At 40.3% G+C, this 19,755-nt stretch overlaps 1 protein-coding gene across 1 annotated transcript in view; it reads left to right on the top strand.

The window, feature by feature from the left end:
• The window catches only part of kcnh5b (potassium voltage-gated channel, subfamily H (eag-related), member 5b), a 203,968-nt gene that overhangs the window by 149,260 nt on the left and 34,953 nt on the right, over window positions 1-19,755 (top strand). Inside the window, exon 12 of the mRNA XM_084742502.1 lies at window positions 11,836-12,032. Coding sequence (XP_084598628.1) covers window positions 11,836-12,032 — 197 coding nt within the window. The remainder of the gene's footprint in view (window positions 1-11,835; window positions 12,033-19,755) is intronic.

Raw genomic sequence — 19,755 nt, 5'->3', positions numbered from 1 at the left:
AGAACCATCTGAGCAACAGTGACACGAACAGATGTATCTGGTTTGTGCCGGTGGCTCAGTTGGTGAAAGTTTCCAGACCAAAACTTTAATAAATATTAAATTGGAAAGAGCAATTGAGAAAAAAAATCTTATCATAAGATTTACTTTTTCCGAGCTCTTGGATGAAATCTGTGGGGGAAAAAAAATCAAGCAGATGGAGTTTTTCCACTCCAGTAAAGTTTATTCGACTGCCAAATTCTGTTCATGATGCTATGTTAAGTACAAATTCACCAACTGTGTGCAGCTGTAAGCTGTCGCCTTGAATGCACGAGAAAGTTAGCTACCCTGCCAAGTAAAAACTAAGCTTCAGCATTAGCTAAACTGTTAGCCTCCTCAGTTTTATACTTGGGACTTGGGACGAGGCACCCGCTCCAAAGATTAACTGTGCTCATGTCTTTATTTATGTTATGTTAGTTTTATATATCATTTACTATCTTGAATCTTAAAGTACTAAAAATATATTTCTATGTGAATGTTTTGCCTGTTCCAATATTTGGATAAATTATTGGTCAGAACATCTGGTTGACGACCACACACCAGGCCTTTAGTCTGAATTATCTATTGATGATTTCTGCTCCATCTTGCCCTCTTTTTTTTTTTTTTTTTTTTTTGTTTTGCCAAAATGATGAGCTGATTAATTTCTTAATCCATTATTCATGCTTGGTTATGAGAAGGGGATTTTAGTCTGGCCTTCTATTCACACAGCAATATGTTCTGGGCCAGCAAGCAATCCGTCAGCAGTGAGCAGGACGAGATGAGCCTCCAACCACATATGAGTCAGGATGCATTACAAGAACCAGTAATAAGAACAGTGCAGGCCTGTTTTGGTGTAGAATACATGAGAAGAGGGACATATTAAGAGTGCAGGTTAAATTTCTTAATGCAGAGCTGATTCTCATGAACATCTTAGGACTGAACAAACGAGATATAAAGTGTTAATTTGTGAGCTTTAGAGGTGCTGGTGTGCAGCTTTGTTACCTGTGGACAAGCCAAGGCTAGCTGTATCCCCCTGCTTTTAGTCTTTATGCTAAGCTAAGCTGATAGGCCACAGGCTGTAGCTTATTATATAACAGACAGATATGAGTGTGGTATCAATATTCTCATGTAACTTTATATAAAAAAGCCAATAAGCTTTACTAAAGCTAGCAGTTCTCACTAGTGAGGTAATGACAGGTGAGACAGGAGTCTGGCTGTCTTTAGTCTGATTCTCTGGATGGAAAGTGTGGATATAAGGCTGCCATTGGTTGTTTGGTTTCAGTCGCCATTGTGACATCTGCTATCTATGTTGTAGCTGCAACCAACACAATGAAAATGGCAAATTAGCACCTGGGACGTTAATGGTATGATCTGATCAAGCTAGCAGGTGTTACCTTTGCTTTTGCAGTGATTTAGCCATTTTGATACCTCCAGACATGCGTATGTTCCTCCAGAAAGGCAATATTTTGCAGCAGAACCAGCAGGGCTTTTGTTTCCCCTATATCAGAATGTGTATGTGTGGGGCCAGACTGAGTGCAGTGGAGAGAGGTCCGACTATACAGGACTTAACCTGCCTTGTGCTGAATGTTGTTAGAATGAAATCTGAGCCATCAGATTAAGTACAGATGTTAAAATGAGTAACTACAGTACCATGAATTGTAAATGATCGCTGGATATGTTATCTAGGCATTAACACTTTGGGTTTGAATAAATTTTAATCTCCACCAGACATCAGCCTGAAGGCGATCATGCATTTGGTCATGTTTGTATGTGTATATGTCCGCAGCTAATCTCACATACTACTGGACCCATCAGCCTAATATTTTCTGTGCACGTTCATGACTGTATGCTTAAGGACCTCTTGTGGATTGTGATGATTCACAAGTTTTGAAAAACCTTGAAAAACCTGCTGATTCCTCACTCATCAGGGGCCACAGGTAGTCAACAGCTGCTAGGCTAAAAACAAGGCTTACCTAGTCTGTTCCAGGAAACATTTTCGTTTTTTTTTCGTGGCTCAAAATCTGATATCCACAGAAAAGTTGCACCATCTTGCAGAATAATTTGATACCAGATATATTATGATCCCCTTCATTAACACAATACAAGATGGGTAAATCCCTGTTTTTGTTATCTTGATTGTAAGAGTAGGGAGGGACAACTGAGTCAGTGGTTTTCATTATTTTTCCTGAAATAAAGTGCGACAATCTGATGAGATTTTCATGCTGAGTTGTACGACATAAAATACGTAAGTAAATACCCCACTCGTGAATTTTTAAGCTTTTATGGGTCTTAAAAAAGGTGGTTGCCAACAAGTAGCAAAATGAGATTACACAGGTTGTCGCATGCATTAACTAGTTGCTTCATGGTAGAAATGTTGAGTCATACAGCCGTGGTTTCATTCATTTATAGCCTAACGAGCCCACAGAGTTTTTTCTGCTCTAATCCAATCCAATGCAAATATCCCACTAGCTTTTTGTGGAGGGAACCAGATCAATGCTAATATCAGGGTTGGCCTCCAGAAACACATTATCCCTGCAGCACTCCATTGTTTATGCAGTCGCACAAACCCAGGATGCTCCATTACCATGATATTATACTACTCTTTGCATCTTAAGTAAAAATGAGACTGTGCTATACAAAAAAAAATCATTAAGCTCGGTCAGTTGCATCTGGCAGTTGTGGTGGCATTGCAGTCGGTGCTTCACCATCTGTTGCCTGCTGGAGATCTGCACTCTTACTGAGTGACCTCAGTTTGTGAAGGGAGAGCGCGTTCAAGCTAAAATGCTGCCAGAGAGTTGTTTTAAATCCAGCTAAAATCTCAACAGAAGAAAAGTGGCTGTGCGTTGCAAGCAGAATTTGAAGGAAAATTAGATTTTATCACGTTTTTATTCACCCTGAAAAGTCTCACGCTACAAGAGTCATGTGATTGAGAGTGAACTGAGGAAGTACAAAGTACACTTTGTAGTTCAGTGCTTTTTATGTGATGATTTAAGGGGTTCACAGTCACTCATCTGCAGGTTAAATCAGTTTAAAAGATGTGTTGTGTTTTAGGAAAGCAGTCTTTTTTGTGGTACATTTTGTTTGTGGAGTCTGAAAAAAACATACAAATGAATGTTATTTGTCAGAGGTTATGTTCTTTTATCGAAATTACTGTTTCACTTGTACGTGCAGGACACAAAATACTGCTGTGACCACATTTTGAAGGCACACGCTGCAAACATTTGCATATTCATCTTTTTTCACAAAGTTACTCCTTTAAGCCTTCATGATCTAAAGCTCATATAAACACTGGCCATATGTTGTGCAGACTAGACACAGCAACATAATTAATACTTCAATTATCTTAATTAATGGTCTCATTAGCATAAGTGGTCATGATTAATGCCATGCTGATCATGTTGGGACTTTTAGGCAGATCAAGTTCCTCTTGTTGAGAACAGAATGGGCTTCATTAAACTTTATTACTTTTTCTTCAGCGCACCTATTGAGAAGAACTCGTTAATCTTTCATCACTCCACATCTAGAACTGGAAACAAAGGAACACTTTCTGCCATAGTAACCATTTATCTGTGGCAGGAACAACATTTGTCTGGAGACTGAAGGCACAACTACAATCACTTAAAAAGGGAGCTTCAAATCTTAATAGTAGTAGTGCTTCTAATATAATAATTTAATGCTGCGGTTGGTGGATATCAGTGTCACAGCAGCTGTAGAAATGTCTCCACCCACCCAGTTTTCAGGGATAATGGTCTGACAGGGGTAACAGCAGCATCAGCACATCAGCTGAAAGCAGCAGTCTGAAATGCCTCTTACTGGACCGACGTTTGGCGAGCTGCAGTGTAAGATAAAGCAACACGAAGGCACACAGCCACCCACGGGCAATTTCTTATTTCTGCTGATGGGAGACAGAGACTACAGCAGCATTCAGTGTTGTCACCACCACGTGTGTGTGTGTCAGGATGTTAACTCTGAGTTGATCCTCAAGTAGATCGATGAAAATGTTCAGCTGAGTTCTTTTAAAAACAATGCACGTATATGAATAATCACCATTTCTATGAAAAAGGGATCTGTCTCAGGGCCTGTTTACACCTGATATTAACATGTGTCTTGGATCACAAGTGGGCAGTGTTAAATAAAGGTGTAAACAACCATAAAGACACAGGATCGGAGCTTCTGCGGCTTCGAACAGAATTCTGTTTTTTATAAAGTTGTGTCACTTGGGGTTGGATTTTTATTTATTTTATTTTACTCTTATGTAACCAGGCAAGTCCTTAAGAACAAATTCGTACTCACAATGGTGGCCTATATGAACATTAAAATAATTAAATACACCTTAAAAACACATTTGGTCTTCGCAAATGGAAATAATCTACATGTTTATTTGCATATAGAATGGGAAAGTAAGATTAGATCACCCAAGACGCGTGGTGAATGTACAAGAAAGGCTCTTACCTCACTTTGGGTTGTATTTTTTCAGGTTGGTTTATGTTCCAGCTATATTAACATCTGATAGGGCCTCCCATTGGACTGCCTGTGTGTTGTGAAGACTGCACACAGGAATACACAGCGTGATTCCAGTGGGATCAAAGGAGTATTACATCATGCCACAGAGGTCAGGACAATATGGGAAAAACAAACCTTTACATTTAAATTTACATCTGTTGTTTTATCTGCCACAGTGCTTACAGTACAAGGTCATGATAAACACTATGATTATTTCAGCCCGTCCTCACCAGGAAATACAGCTGTTTTTATTTACGCTCTGCACAGGGCTTCAGCTTTTTGGGAATCGGGCATGTACGTAAGTATTAAGAATACAAAAAAAATTAAAAAATAGAAGATAAAGGCCCAAGCCAAATAAGGAGCAGGTGTAAAAGCGATATATCAAAACATGTTAATGGCTGCAGAATAGAAGAGACTCTTGTGTGCCATTTCCTTTTTTTTTTTTTTTTTTAGAACCCTGTGGCGCCAGGATGAAGATTAAACTGGGTGATTAGCGCAGTTAAGAATCAATCAGACCTTACTGATAGTCTGTTTACTGTAAATAGCTTGAAGCTGAATGTGGCTTTCTGCAACTTATTGCAATCTTGGAACCAACTGACTTTCGTCTATGAGGATTTAGCCTCTTGGGGAAACAGTATTTCGGAGCTTCCAGTATAGACAGCGGATATCTTGCTCAAGACTTCCACTTCTGTGTGCCAGTTAGGGATGTCACAAGAACTGATATTTCGGTGACAAGTTGATGCCAAAATTTTGAAAAGGTGACAGTACTCCTTTTTTTTGCAGTGTAAGCATCAGTGATACGATTTTGCCAGACCTGACAGGGACAACATATATGCCTACAAGTGTTGTAGTCTTCCATTTAATGCCAAAGAAGGCGGGTGAACACCTACTGGCACTAAAGAACAGCAGCTGCACATGTAATAGCTTGATTCCACTGCGCATGGCTACGTCCACTGGAGCTCATTGCTGCCGCTCTACACAATGCTTGTTATTCCACCCGCACCACTCTGCTCCACTTCAAATACACGTAGAGTATATGTTTGACGGATGCCGCATCGAGCTGGACAGGAAGTGGGACAGAAACAGCAGAGAGGATCAGGTCAACTTTCAAATTAAAACAGTCCATAAGAAACACAAAGTCTTCAGCCCTCTTTGCAAAAGAATGTATAGTGAAAACAAAACATATTTGCAAAAGCAGAAAACAGACTTTACTCATTCACTCAATCTTTACAGTGACGATCGGCAGGAAATTCACACTCACAGTCAGTCAGTCATGTCAGTCAGTCAAACCGGCAGCAACAGCAGCTCTCTGGATCACAGCAGGAGATTAACGAACGTGGCGATGTCTTTTCTTGGCTTGGGCTGACGTGAGTGATGACGAACGAAGCTGCCATAACTTTTGCGCCCTCTTCTGCTGTTCACACACTGGAAACACCAGGATCGACTGTAGTTTCTAACTGTTCTTGATTTACCTAGAAAGAAAGAAGAAGAAGGCACCGCGTGAGACACTGTGTGACGTGAGTTTAAAGAAAGAGAAAAAAAAGTCTCAGTTGACGTTTTGTGGGTACATGAGAGACTACACAGACCTTTTTGTACCTCGTTTTCAGTGGGTAACAGTGTACTTCAAACACTTATTCCCTGTGAGCGGTCAGGCTGAATAATATGAGCAACGGTTTGGGTTGTGGGTGAGTAATCTGCAGCGTTACGAAGCCCGGCGACAGGGGTCACGGCACCGATGTATTCATCTCCACCCACACAATCTTAACAGTCCTCGCTGTGATTTTTAACCCCCGCTGCAAGTGTCACACTCAGTGCGCACAACCACCACCTCAACCAACCAACCCCCCCCAGTCCCACGTGACCTTGTCCACATCCAGACGGCTAATTGGCGAGGAGCTCGCAAATCTCCAGGGAGCTCATTCCAGACGAGTCCTGCTGCCTGAGTCGCTGTTGGATGTTCGGAGAGGAAAGGGGCCCTCGGGGGCGCAGAGGAGGGTTTGTCGAGATGAGATCCACTCACTCACGCACTCGCAGTGACACACACACACACACACACTCTGTCGGCATTTTGGAAGCGTTATACGTCTGTTACTCAGAGTGTTGTGACAGCTTGTGGACAGTGTGGACTGCTTTTCGTCACATCTTATCCGGGTCAGCTGTCAGGAAAATGCTGAGCTGATGGTTGTGGCAGGTTTGACACAGATTTGAGTCCTGATTAGCCCAGATTTGACTTTTTTTGTGTCTATTACAGCCAGACTGCGACAGCATCTCTTCAGGGAAAAGTGGAATAGAAGCACCATTATATTCCGTCAGCTACTCAGTGAAAAAGTTCTTTACATGATATTATTTCCTCATACTTATCCATTTTATGCATCACCATGTGCTGCTGATAGAAACTCTCGTGTTGTAAAGCATCTTCTGACTCTATTTATTGCTCTCAGATTAATCTCTTAATAACACTCAGCAGCTTTTGATGACATATGACACATTTGATTCTACCTATAATTATGATTATTCCTCTTATTACTATCATAGCAACTGTTGCGTTGCCCAGGAGACGCTCACAAGTGTAAACATGTATTCATCAGCTCCGGGTGATTAACATGAGGAATTTATGCTGGCAGTTGATAAGTCAAGTGTCCAGGTGGCTGCAGTTGGTCTGAAACCAGAGATGGAGAGCAGGTCAATTTGGGAGGCTCAATGCTTCAAGCTGTGCAAGAGTTTATTTCTCTGTTTTTGCAAGAAAATAACAAGATGCATATGTAACGTCTATTCACATATTGTATTTAAACCACATTTTCTTCCTTTTACCTACTCATGTCTTGTTCCTAATGCTACGCAGACATGACCAAATTTTGCAGATTTCTTCCTCAGGTAAAGAGGAGAGTGTATATGTAGCACAAATATGAATAAGGTAATTGATTATATTTACAAGAGAACAATGGGCTCTATTTTCATTGGGCAGGGTGCTGTGCCTGGTGCTTTGGAGGAGGGCCAAAGCTCTGGGACTGTTCTGGCTGTTCATTTTGCGGCCAAATGCACCCCGTGCACATTTGAAACCGGGGTGAGAGCAGAAAGGATTAATTATCGTCGGACTGTTATGGATGGGGATGTTAGAGGCAGAGACAATCATGGCATTTGCTACCGATAAATCAAAAGGGAATCCTGCAGGAAGCCTTTTCTTACTAGAGGGAGACGGACATTACAAGAGAGGTCTTAGATGATTCTAGATACTCAAAACAATGGAGCACACTTAACAAATCGAATCTTAACGAGGACCTGTCATGCTCATCTCCAGCACTATATTTTCATCCTTATGCGTCTTATTCACACAACTTTATAGTTTTAATCCCTGATTTTAGTGAAACTAGATTATATTTCATGGAGAGAATATTCTCTGGTTTTCTCTCTGGTGTCCTCTGGCTGCTTGTCCTCAGCTTTGCGTGGTTTATGGGGTTTCTGGAGGACTTTTACTCATTTTTAGTGGTTGGCTACTTTAGCTGCGAGCTGCTAGTTAGCTCAGTTAGCCATGCTGCTAACTCTGCCTGGACTGGGAGCTCATTGTGGGAGTGCACGGCCACCTAACAGTAGCAGCTGGCTACATTAGCAACAGGTAACTCTACCTGTCCATCACAAACTCTGTAAATCACAGAGAGCTGAGCAGCAGCAGAACGTCACAGGAAAAACCAGAAAATATTACACTTTCCTTCACAACTAAAAAAGCCCTTCCTGTGAGACAAACTGAGCACAAGCATTTTTTTTTTTTTTTTAGATAATTTTTTGGGCTTTTGGCTTTATTGCAATAGGAACAGCTGAAGAGATGACAGGAAAAGGGGGCAGAGAGAGGATGACATGCAGCAAATGGGCCGCAGGCGGGAGTTGAAGCTGCAGCCACTGCAGAGGACGGACAGCCTTGGTACATGGGACGCACGCTCTACCAACCAAGCTGTAGATTGTAGCTCAAAAGCTCCAATCTTGAGCAGAGCTGTCGAGTGAAGATGACTGGGTTGGTAAACTGTGCACGTCAGGTTGTGCCCGGAGCAGCTGACCATAAAGAAACCATGACGAGCCAGCGTCAGATGGTTGCATCAAGATATTGAAAGTACAACAAGTGTTGCATTTAGAGCAATCTGAAATCTGAGCATTTTCCTCTACATACTTTTATTGCATTACTTGACACTTTGGCCACATTTAATCTCAACAGCCAACATTTTAACATTATATATATAACAGAAAATAAGGAAAAGCATGTAAAAGCTGTTTAAAATGTCTGAAATTGATTATACAGTATTTCTTTTTGTCTTTAAAAAGTTTAAGTTCCAATTATCTGAATATTAGGCCTTAAAACATCTTAAAATGTCTTAAATATGATTTTGGCAGGTCTTAAAATTTGATCAGATCACAACATTAATGTTACGTTTATAAAACTGCATTAATTTCAATCACAAATTTGTCTTGATCATGTTGAATGGAACAGTTTTAAGGATTTAGTGGTAGTAAGCTTGCTGTTTGCAAACACCTTCCATTTCTGCATTATTCCAATAGAGCCTCCTAAATCTGATATATTGGCTCCTCAACAGAGGTTGAACTGGGTCGTTACCATGAGCAGCAAAAGCCAACCTGGTTGAACTACAAAAAAAATCAAACTTCATTCAGTGAAAATCCAAGGAAAAATTGCAGCACGCTGTTTGATCGATAGGTAGAAACTGTATCAGTGTGACACAACTTTAAATGTCATTTAAGTTTTGTCATGTAAGTTCAGAGGCAAAGAGTTTTATGTTCTCCTGATCTTTTTACCTCACAGTGGTGTTCACTTTGACTGACAGCTCTCTAAAGCTTCCAGCAGCTAAACTCGATGAATTAATCCAGTTATTGGACAATTTACCTTCTAATGTCCCCATTTTGTTTTTACATGACACCACCTCCCTTTTGTTCTCGGTTATACCACCACTTTCTTTTTGAATTATGTAACATGTGTTGTTTTTTTTTCAGCTCAGAATGAATTAACAGTGGAGGGTGCAACATCAAGTTTTAAAAAGCATTTCTCTTCTTCCTCAGCTCTGCCATGTTTTCTCATGCTTTCATTCCACTCTGACTATATTCGATCTGAAACTTACTCTCTGCTTGGTATCAGTGTCTGATGGCGCACATGGTGAAATCAGCAGCTCTGGTTGCTAAGGACTTGGCCAGGTAAAGCTGTTGCTAAGGAAAGAAGAAGTGAGGAAGTGTGTGGTTCATGCAGAGATGCAGATGGTTTATATTTAATGATTTACAGTCAACGTATGTCCACAGCTAATGAGTCCCATCCTGTAATCCTGCCGTCCTCCAGCCTTTCTTCTAATATTCTAACATTACACAAACTAAGCTGACAATCAGTGTGATGTGATGAGTTCTTTTTTTTCCATCACAGCCTCCTAAAAAATTTCAGACTTTTTTTTTTTTGTCAGACTTCCTCTTTCAATTAGCACATCCCACCTACTGTTACCTTCACTTCTCCTGTCTGCATGTCTTCTTCTGTGGTGTTGTTTCTGTCACAACAGATGAGAAAAACAAACATGCTGTTATTGTATAAAAATAAGATTTGTAAAGATAATATTAAAAAACACATCCTCAGTGAGCTGTAGCTGGAGGTATTGGCTCTGCAGCTCACACAAACAAACCTTAAATCGGAGACGGCTCTCTAAATTGACTTGATATACTTGTGTGATGCTTCTTATCAGACTGCAGAGGTCCAGTTTGATCCACACAAGAGGATCATGCAATTGCTTAAGTGTGTGCATGTGTGTGCCTGCAGGATCAAGGGACCTGCATCTTGTCTGGAGCAAATCTTGCATACTACAGAACCAACAGCCTAATATTTTTGTGCACATTTCATGACTGTGTGCTGAAGGGCCTGTGATCACAATTTTTGAAAAACTGCTGCATGCTGTCGACAGTTAGACGCATTATGTCTTCGGATTATTCTGATCTCATGCAGGTGATATCTCAGGAATGCTTGAAGGGAATTTCTTCAAACTTGGCACAAATGTCCACGTGGACTCAAAGATGAACCGATTCATGTGGCTAGAGGTCACTGTGACCTCATGCCCGTCCTGTTCTGGTGAAAGCGATGTCTCAGGGATGCTTGAAGGGAATGTCTTCAACTTTTCAAGCACCCACTTAGACTTGAGGATGAACTGATTAGATTTTAATGGTCAAAGGTCACAGTGACCTCAGTAAACACATTTTTGGCCATAACTCAAGAATTCATCTGCTGTTTATGACACAGCTACACAAATGTCTAATATGATAAAATAATTATGTGATGACATTTTATATCCCGAATGTCAAGTACACAGTGACATCATAATGTTCAGCTCTCTGTCAGTCCTCTGTAAAAAATAGTCTCTAATTCTGAGCCACACTACAGGAGTTTTGGGCTGATTTTCCTCAGATTCAGCCCTCCTGAGGATCTAAAGTCTAGCCCCTGTGACTGCTGACAGATTTTAAAACTATTAAAATCTCACCTCCAGTTCTCACTGAAGAAGCATTAACATTACTACAGCAAGTTGCTCCGCTACATCCATCTCCATCTTTTCATCTGCTTCAACATGAAATCACATGTGTGGTGTGACATTATTTTCTAATCTTGTAGTGTGAGGGTGTTTGGGATTAGAGAGAAGAGAATCTGTTAGGATTTTAAAACTCCTTGCATTTATATATTTTTAAAATTTGTCACAAGTACTAAAAAGAACAGACGGTTCATCATTTGTTATTGACATTTATCAATGCTCTGTGCACTTCTTTATCTACAAATAAAGCATAACTTGTTTGAGTTTTTGTACCGAGACATGGATAAAAACTGCACCTTTTGTCAGTGACTCTGCCAGTTATTTTCTTGATTATTCCACTGAAAATTGGTCCATAAAATGTCTATCACATCATCATTAAATTCCTAAAATCACAAATGACTTCTTCAGTTCTCTTGTTTTATCCGACCCTGTCTGAACAGCCCAAAACCTCTAAATATTCAGTTTACTCTTCCACAAAACAAAGAAAAGTAGCAAATCCTCACAATTTATAAACTAGAATTAATATGAGTATGGAATAAACACCTCAGTTAATGATTAGATGCTTCTATTCAGGTGAGGCCCAGTAGACAGGACCTTGTCACATCAATCACGGTTGGTGATCATTTTAGGATTCATCGTGAGACTCAATTCCCTTGTTAGTTTAAGCCCAGGTGTCCCCCTTTATCAAAGGACTGATGCATCAATAATTCAAACTCATCTCTTTGCTCTATCAGACTCTAATCTTCCCTCTCCTGTTTGTCCTCAGGTAAAGGCGACGTGTTCGGCGACGTCTTTTGGAAGGAAACCACCCTGGCGCATGCGTGCGCTAACGTCAGAGCGCTAACATACTGCGACCTCCACGTCATCAAGAGGGAAGCCTTGCTCAAGGTGTTGGAGTTTTACACGGCCTTCGCTAACTCCTTCTCCCGAAACCTCATCCTCACCTGCAACCTGCGCAAGCGGGTAAGGTATCCCGCTCACATACAGTACAGACACACACACACGGACCTAAATACTTAAACACACAGTTTTACACATCCTGACACCAGCAAACATACAGTATGTTAATTCACAGACCTTTAGACTTCACACAAATGACTTCATTATATTGATGATATTCAGTCTGAATGGTTTTGTTTCCACTGCATTATTCAGTCTGACATTTCCTGCTTGTTGTTTTCTGTGTGGGAGGATTTGATTTTTTACTCCAACCAGTCAATGACTGACTCATCAAGCTGCTCTCACTTGATTTTCAGTCAACACTCATTCTGCACCAATATGTGTGCCGCATAAAAAGACATATGCTGGTTTGACAGAGCACAGCAAGGAGTTCCAGTCACTCTGGTTCCCTGCACAAAAAGACCATTTTTTTCCTCCATTGGATTTTGGATTATTTCAGAAAATAAATTCTGTGGTTTATGATACTGACACATTTTGTTCAGAAAGATAATCTTCACAAATGAATACCACATTTATGATATCTGAAGCATAAGTGCAATTGCCAAAAATAAAAAAAAGAATAATGTTACGCCATAAACGAACTACACTATGGTCGCAGGACTCAACATCACCACCACTATGGGATTAGTGTTCGGCGTGATGACGTTTAATGTCCGTTATAACCACTGTAGTCTCATTTAGCTACTTGTTAGCCACCAACTTTTTTTAAATCATGTAAAAGATTCACTAGTGTGGCATTTACTGCCATATTTTATGTTGTAGACCAAAATTTGAGAGGCTGTAGATTACATAGGTTCAATCCTGTTTAATATATGATCTATGGTTCCGCCTCCTCCTCCTCAGACATGGCCGCCTGCAGGAGTTCTGCAGGAGCGCAGGAGCAGGATTCAGTGTGTATTTTCAGAGTGGTGGGCTTTTGTTTTCAGAGTAACAGGCTTAACTTTACATTGACAGGCAAACAGATATAAACAGCTGATTAACTGATGATGAGTTAAGTGGCTGCCTGTGTCACTGCCTGCCAAACTCCATTAATACTTTGCTCGATTTAAAAGATATAAACCTCTACACCTTCTACAAGATTATTAATGATTTCTTGCGAGACATAAACATGCACCTACTCATTTGGGAAAAATTCTAATTTAATTTGAACTCTAATTAATGTGAAACAGACATACAGAATGGTTATTCCACCACAGCTGTTGCATTTATGTCAAGGAAAGCGAGTATTTCAACTTAAGATGTTTCGTCAATCTCTGATGACTCATCATGGTAATTTAACAATTTATTACAGTAAATTTATTACAGATTTCTCCTCTAAACATAAACCTTATTTCAAACATTTAATCAAAAACCTGGTGACTTTGAGACAAGAGACCCTGAAGTGCTGCTATGCTAACAGACTTATGTGTTTTAGGACTCAGAGCTACAGTAGCTACATTTGAAAGTGCTGAGATTTCCACAATATAAACTTTTTGTTCTTTATTTTTTTTTTCTATTATTTGCCTTTATCAGCTTGAATTAGCGTCGTTATAAAGAGGATAATTTATTTAGTTGGCTAATCGTGTGTGTTTTGGCAGACAGAGGCCTGGCTAGGCTGCTAGGGTTAGCATCTGCTAGCTAGCTAGTTAAGGCACCTTCAGTAACTCATTGGCTTTTTTCTCTTTCTTATTGCACCTGTCTTCTCAGAGGGATCAGGAGAATCATTTTACTCAAGTTTCACTGTGAAAATGTAAGGTGAACATGGTGCTTACTGCTTTCTCACATAGAGATTCTCAACATGTTCGAGTCGTGACCACCCAGAATAATCAGGTCAGTGTTCCTGACCCCTACAAAAAATACATACTGCAGAAAGTCAGGATGATATTTCCCAAGCTTGGTTGGAGCTCAGGGCTTTGTTGGAAACATGGACACCATTAAGCATTAGTGAGATGGCTGTCAAATTTCTTGAGGCCATCTGTATTTTGCATATTTTCAAGGGCTTGTCTCTTATGGTGAATGTTATTAGGGGCTGGCGTCGCTGAGAGCTGCCGAGAGCTGCTTCCTGGCTCTTCTTCTATGCTGCTTGCCACAATATTTTGGTTTTATTTTCCACAACCATCTGGCAACCCCCTGAAATTATCTACCAAACCCCAGGTTAAGAAACACCACCATAACAGCAGGAGAAAGATCAGCAAATGTAGCTGTGTCTGTTCATAGAGTTGTGAAGTTTGAGGAGCTGCTGGTTTGGTAAGTATTTTTACTGCTGTACAGTGACATTTAAAGATCTCTCATATGATGTAGGTTAATTATAGTAAACTGTCTGCCATTTTATTTGGAAGTCTGTCTAAATCCTTGTTGTTGGAGTCGTGGATTTTGTTCATCTTTCCTACTGATGATTGAAAGAGGAGAGATGATGATTAACTTCTGCATTTTTCAACCCTGTTTTCCCATCTTTCAGTGTCCAAGTGACCAGTGGGGACAACATTTCTTTTAAAAATTTGGTCCTTTTTTTTTTTTTTTTTTTTATCTTTTAATCTTTATTTTGTCAGGCAGTCTCATTGAGATTAATTTAGAGATTCCTGAGGACAAGAAACACTCAAAGAACACAGTGAGTGAATAGATCGGGGGTGGACAATTATTTTTCATGGGACGCCACATGAGAAATTGATCAGGCTGCCGTGAGCCAGACACAAATGATATAAGGTCCTAATAATGGCCAAATCTCCCAAATGATCAGAGGCATTCTATATAGGACACTTGTACTGTTGGTCACCCTTTCTGAATTGTCATGTGATGAATTATGGGCTAATATTTTGCTGATAATGTCTAAAACTTGATGTTTTTTCAGTGTAACATGCAGACTGCACACAGGTTGTAACGATAGTCACAGCAAAAGTAGAAGAAGAACGTAAACAACATGGATGTTCAGCACTGAATGAATAAAGTTACAGTTTAATATAAAAGATACAGCTCATTATCATTGCCAATGAACACAGCACTGAGCCCCTTCAAAATAAAAATATGATACAGATTAATTGCAAGGAAAATGCTGTTGACTGTCTTTGCTAGATTTAGATTTTTAGTGGTTACTACTTTAAAATGAGAGACAAGATTTGAGGTGGATCATGAGGTGGCTATTTTCTCTTGACTCCAAGGGCAGTGGGCTTTTGTTTTCAGGGTAACGGGTTTAATTTCACATTGACAGACAACTGAAGGACTTGTTGCTTGTTGTCAAAGTTACTTGATGTTTGAGCTTCAAGTCTGGGGAGGCGGCAGGCGGGATGCAAAAACAACTCGCTTCAACCTGTCCATGGCTCCAACTCGCTATTTTAGCTGCAGGACTCGCGGGAAAATAGGTTCCAAGTTGAAAAATACTGAAGTTGCTCTTTAAATCTAAGCCTTGAAGCGCTTCAACCATCAGTCACCTCCCAGTGTTTATGAAAAAAGTGAACCTGACTTTATTGGACAAGATCGAGACGTCTGATGGGAAATCTAAAAGGAAAATCAGGGATTGAGGAAGCTAGTTCTTTTTAATTTAACAAGGATTTTTGTCATTTGTCTACCTTATGAGAATAGTAGAGTATAAACGTACACACACACACACTCAGAGGACATCTGACCTGACATTCTCTCAGATTTTCCTCCTTTCCTTCACACGTCCTCTCCTCAGCTTTCTCTCTCATAACAAGTCTCCTGTTGTTTACTTGTCCTTAAGTTGTTTTTCATATTTCATATTTTCTCAGCTCAATAGGTCTTCTCAGCGTGCCTCAAACACAATAAATTATACATGCGATAGCCGTCGCCTCATTATGTCCTGTGCCCTTTAGCCGGTTCTTACCGACGTCCTAGCAGGCAGCCTCCTCGCACCGAGCAGCAGTTTTCATCCACTGTGTTTGTTTGTGTGTGCTTTTAAGTTCATTGTTTATAGATTATAATTTATTAATGGCCACATGTGTGTGTTTTATCTACCTGGCTCTTTCTTTATGTCTGTGTGTGACTGTATGCATGCAAATTCCAAATATATAACAATGGATATTCATTTAAATAAAACGCACACATATATATATATACAGTATACTGACTGCTGCTGGCTAATGTAAATGTAAATGCATGCTGCAGATATCAGTCCATGCCTGAAGGTCCTGATGGCTGAAAATCAATCCAGAACCATAGTTTTAGTGCTCTTTATGTGCACAAGCTTCAGCTTGTCTTCAACTCCAGATTTCTGCTCACAGACTTGATGCTGCTCTGTCACTGTTTTAATTTCCCACTGCTTGAAATTGGATTTCCTAATGTCGGTGGATCCGTGATAACCTCTGATAACCAATTTCGGAACCCATCGGCGTCATCTGTTGACGATTTAGCCTCTCGGGCCAACGGTCAGTGTTTCAGGGCTTCTGGTGTGTCCTGATAACGGATATCCAGTCCGAGACTTCCTCTTCTGCGTGATGGTCATGATGGTGATGATCTGATTAGCAACGTAAGACACAAGAATGACAATGGAGGCAAATAAAGAGCTAATAAAAAGCTTAATTGTCTTTAGACGAAGACTGAAGACTTTCCTCGTCGATCAGTAGTCATCAGTTAAAGCCAGTAGTCAGCTAGACATATTAATTTGATTATTTAAATATATATATATATATATTTTTTTTTTTTCTGGGCACGCAGCCTGTTAAATGATAACAGCAAAAAAGGATAATGATCAGGCTTGGGGAGTAATCCATTACATGTAACAATACCAAAAAAAGGGTAGCTGTAGTCCAGTTACAGATAATAAAGCCATTTTTTGTCTTAAATCAATCAATCAATCAATAAATAAATTGCATGCAAAAGAAGAAGTAACAGCTGGGCAAACTAATAAACCTAACAAAGAACACAAAACAGTTAAGGCTGCAATGATTCATCTGTTAATAACTGCCTGCTAAATTAATCTGCATCTGCTGTTTTGATAATCAAACTGATTGTTTTAAGTCATTTTTTAAACAAAACAAAACATTTGCGGACGTCATCTTGGACTTGGGGAAACACTGATCAACATTTTTCACCACTGTCTGACATTTGGAGAAAACGGTCAATCGATAATGAAAATAATCATCACAGGAAAGACTTGAAAAATATTTTTCAACTGAAAAAATTATGACAGGATTACTTAAATGATTAATAATTCTTTTGTATCCTAATAAGGTAATCCCATTACATGTAATCTATTATTTCCCAAGCTTGATGCTGTTTAGTTATTACAGGTTTATTTGTGCAGAGGAGAGAAAGAATTTTAACAAGAACTGTAGAAACTCTTATTTTATTTCTGTTGTTTTACAGACCAGAGCTGGTGACTGAGATGTGACTGACTGTCCTCATGAACCACTGAGAAAACTTTAGGTTTAATTAAACGATTCAGTTTCAGGAGGGAATATTTCTCATTTAGAAAGGACAGAATGCTCATTTTCATTGCGTCCCCAGCGTGTGATTTAGGCTGATTACACAGCAGCAGTTTACATACAAATCTGCTAAGTGAAGCTTTAAAATGAGTTAAAAAGTAAAACTACCATTACGATGAGATAATGGCTCTTGTTTCAAACACAATCTCCCTTCATCATGGGGATGGCAACCCCACCGGGTTCACGGGGATGTCTTGATTCATGAACGCTCCGTTAAACAAGCTTAGCTGAGCTGGGAACAGCTGAAATCCGTCTCACATCTTTCTCTAAACTGAGTTAATTGTGAAGATGGACACTTTTTTTTGGCTTTGTGCAGCAGGAATCTGACCCAGCGGTACCCTCGTGTAAACACAGAACAGAAATAGCGATGTGGGCAGAGCTCTTTTGTTCCCGGGATGCGCGGCAGCTGCTCGAGCACCGCCGTGATGGAGATAAACAACTTGTAGTGGGAGCTCAGACGCGGCCTGTGGGACTCTGAGGGGACCAGAATGCGTGTCAGCCTTAACTCGCTCTGTCACTCATGCAATAATGGCCGGCCGCCACTCTGCCTCCATCAGCACTTTCTTTTTCTCTGTGCAGCTCGCGCTCAGTCTCCTCAGGACTCGCCGTGTCCTGCTCTGACTCTGAGGTGAAACACTTGTTTGTATTTAAGGGTGAGCATTTACTGATAACACCTCTTTTCAAACAGCATGTCAGCCAATGCTCATTAGACTGAAGCAGCAATTTCCAACCTTTTCCGTCCATCGTATCCTCACAGCCTTATCAGAGAGGCTGAAGTGCCTCTTCATCATGTTCAGTAGACGGAGGACAGTGGCTGTGCTGGTTCAGTGGCTGCGTATGTGAATCCACACACAATTTTCTGTCAATCGACTAATTGATGAATCAACCAATAGTTGCAGTAATTATGTGCATTAAGGGGCCTTCACATGATAAGAAATTTGTTCCAGACTCACTGTGAGGTGGAGAGCAGAGAGGCTAAACACGCCACTACAACCGCTACATCCTGTCTGCCTGTATATAAACAGCTGAGCTCCCTTTAGCTACCGGCCAGATCATAGTCTCTGAAACACTTTTCTCCGGTCGTGTCTTGAAGGGAGCATTTGATTTGCGAAACTCTCACCAGGTCTTCCGCGCGTCTGGGGTTCCCTTCAAGTTCCCTTCTGCTTGTGTCAGTTGGACACATCTGTCATCTCTTCTGGCTGCGTCGTCACGTTCAGCTGTTATCTCATTGGTTGCGCTGTTAAAGGTCAGTGGCAAACAAGGTCAAAGTTCAAATAATTGGAACTTTGAGCGTAGTGGTCAGCGGGTGTAGGAGCCAAAAAAGTCCCTCAAACATTGTTGTAACTACGATCATTTCCATTTCTTGCAGTGTGGACACAGTAAAAGTAGGGGAACAGTTCCTCCAGACCGAAAAACGTACATAGCGATTATCTTATAATTTTTTTAATATGTTTGGTCAAGTTTGCATTGACACTTCTACCATTTCTAACTTCTAACTTCTAACCTTTAGTTACTTCAACCTTGTATGATGGTACAACTTACTTAGATTGATGGGAAACCCCATTGTAGCTGTTAGATTATTATGATAATAAAGGTGCTTTTGGATTGCACCTACAGAGGTCGCCTCCCTGCCAGCGTTAGTGTTCTGTATTTTGAATTGGTGACAGCAGTGTGCCATGCTGACAGAACTCCAAAACTACAGAATAGCCTTTAAACAACAGACATAAAACATGTTCACAGACAACAAGGTTAATCTATGTGGTACATTTCGTTAACTGTTAGGTGAAGGTGTGAGCAAAATCGTACGGCAGTCACAGGAATCACGGCCAAGTCTCCAAATCTCATGAAACAGTCAGACAGACTGCCTTCATACATTCAGGTGCTAAAATCTGTCTGCAGATTGCAGGTCAGCGTGTTTCAAATGAACATCACTCACTTCCACACATCAAACTTTTAACTGAAGCCAGCGGGTGTTTGTGAGGCTCTTCACTGCTGCGTCGGTGTCACGCTGCTGTTTTCATATCGTGTTCAGAAACTTTGTCTTTTCAATTCATCAGCCAGATCAAAACAAGTAAAACTGATCCTGGTTTGTTTTGTTCTTTTTTTTTTTACTTGTTGGATTTTTAAATTAATAATTAAACAAAAGGTCAAACATTTTTCAAACTGACTCCAAAAAGCACAAAACAATAGTCCAGTGCAGGTGTATCATTTGTAAATGTATTGTGGTCTTTGTACCAGCTCAGCTTTTCTTCACATTTCAACAGATTTTGAAAAATTACCAAAGCATATAAACTATGCACATGTTGATG

This window comes from Lutjanus erythropterus, chromosome 18 (genome assembly GCF_056507025.1).
Source record: "Lutjanus erythropterus isolate fLutEry1 chromosome 18, fLutEry1.hap2, whole genome shotgun sequence".
NCBI lineage: Eukaryota > Metazoa > Chordata > Actinopteri > Lutjaniformes > Lutjanidae > Lutjanus > Lutjanus erythropterus.
Note: the sequence above shows the minus strand (reverse complement) of the source record. Positions and strands in the feature narration are given on the sequence as shown.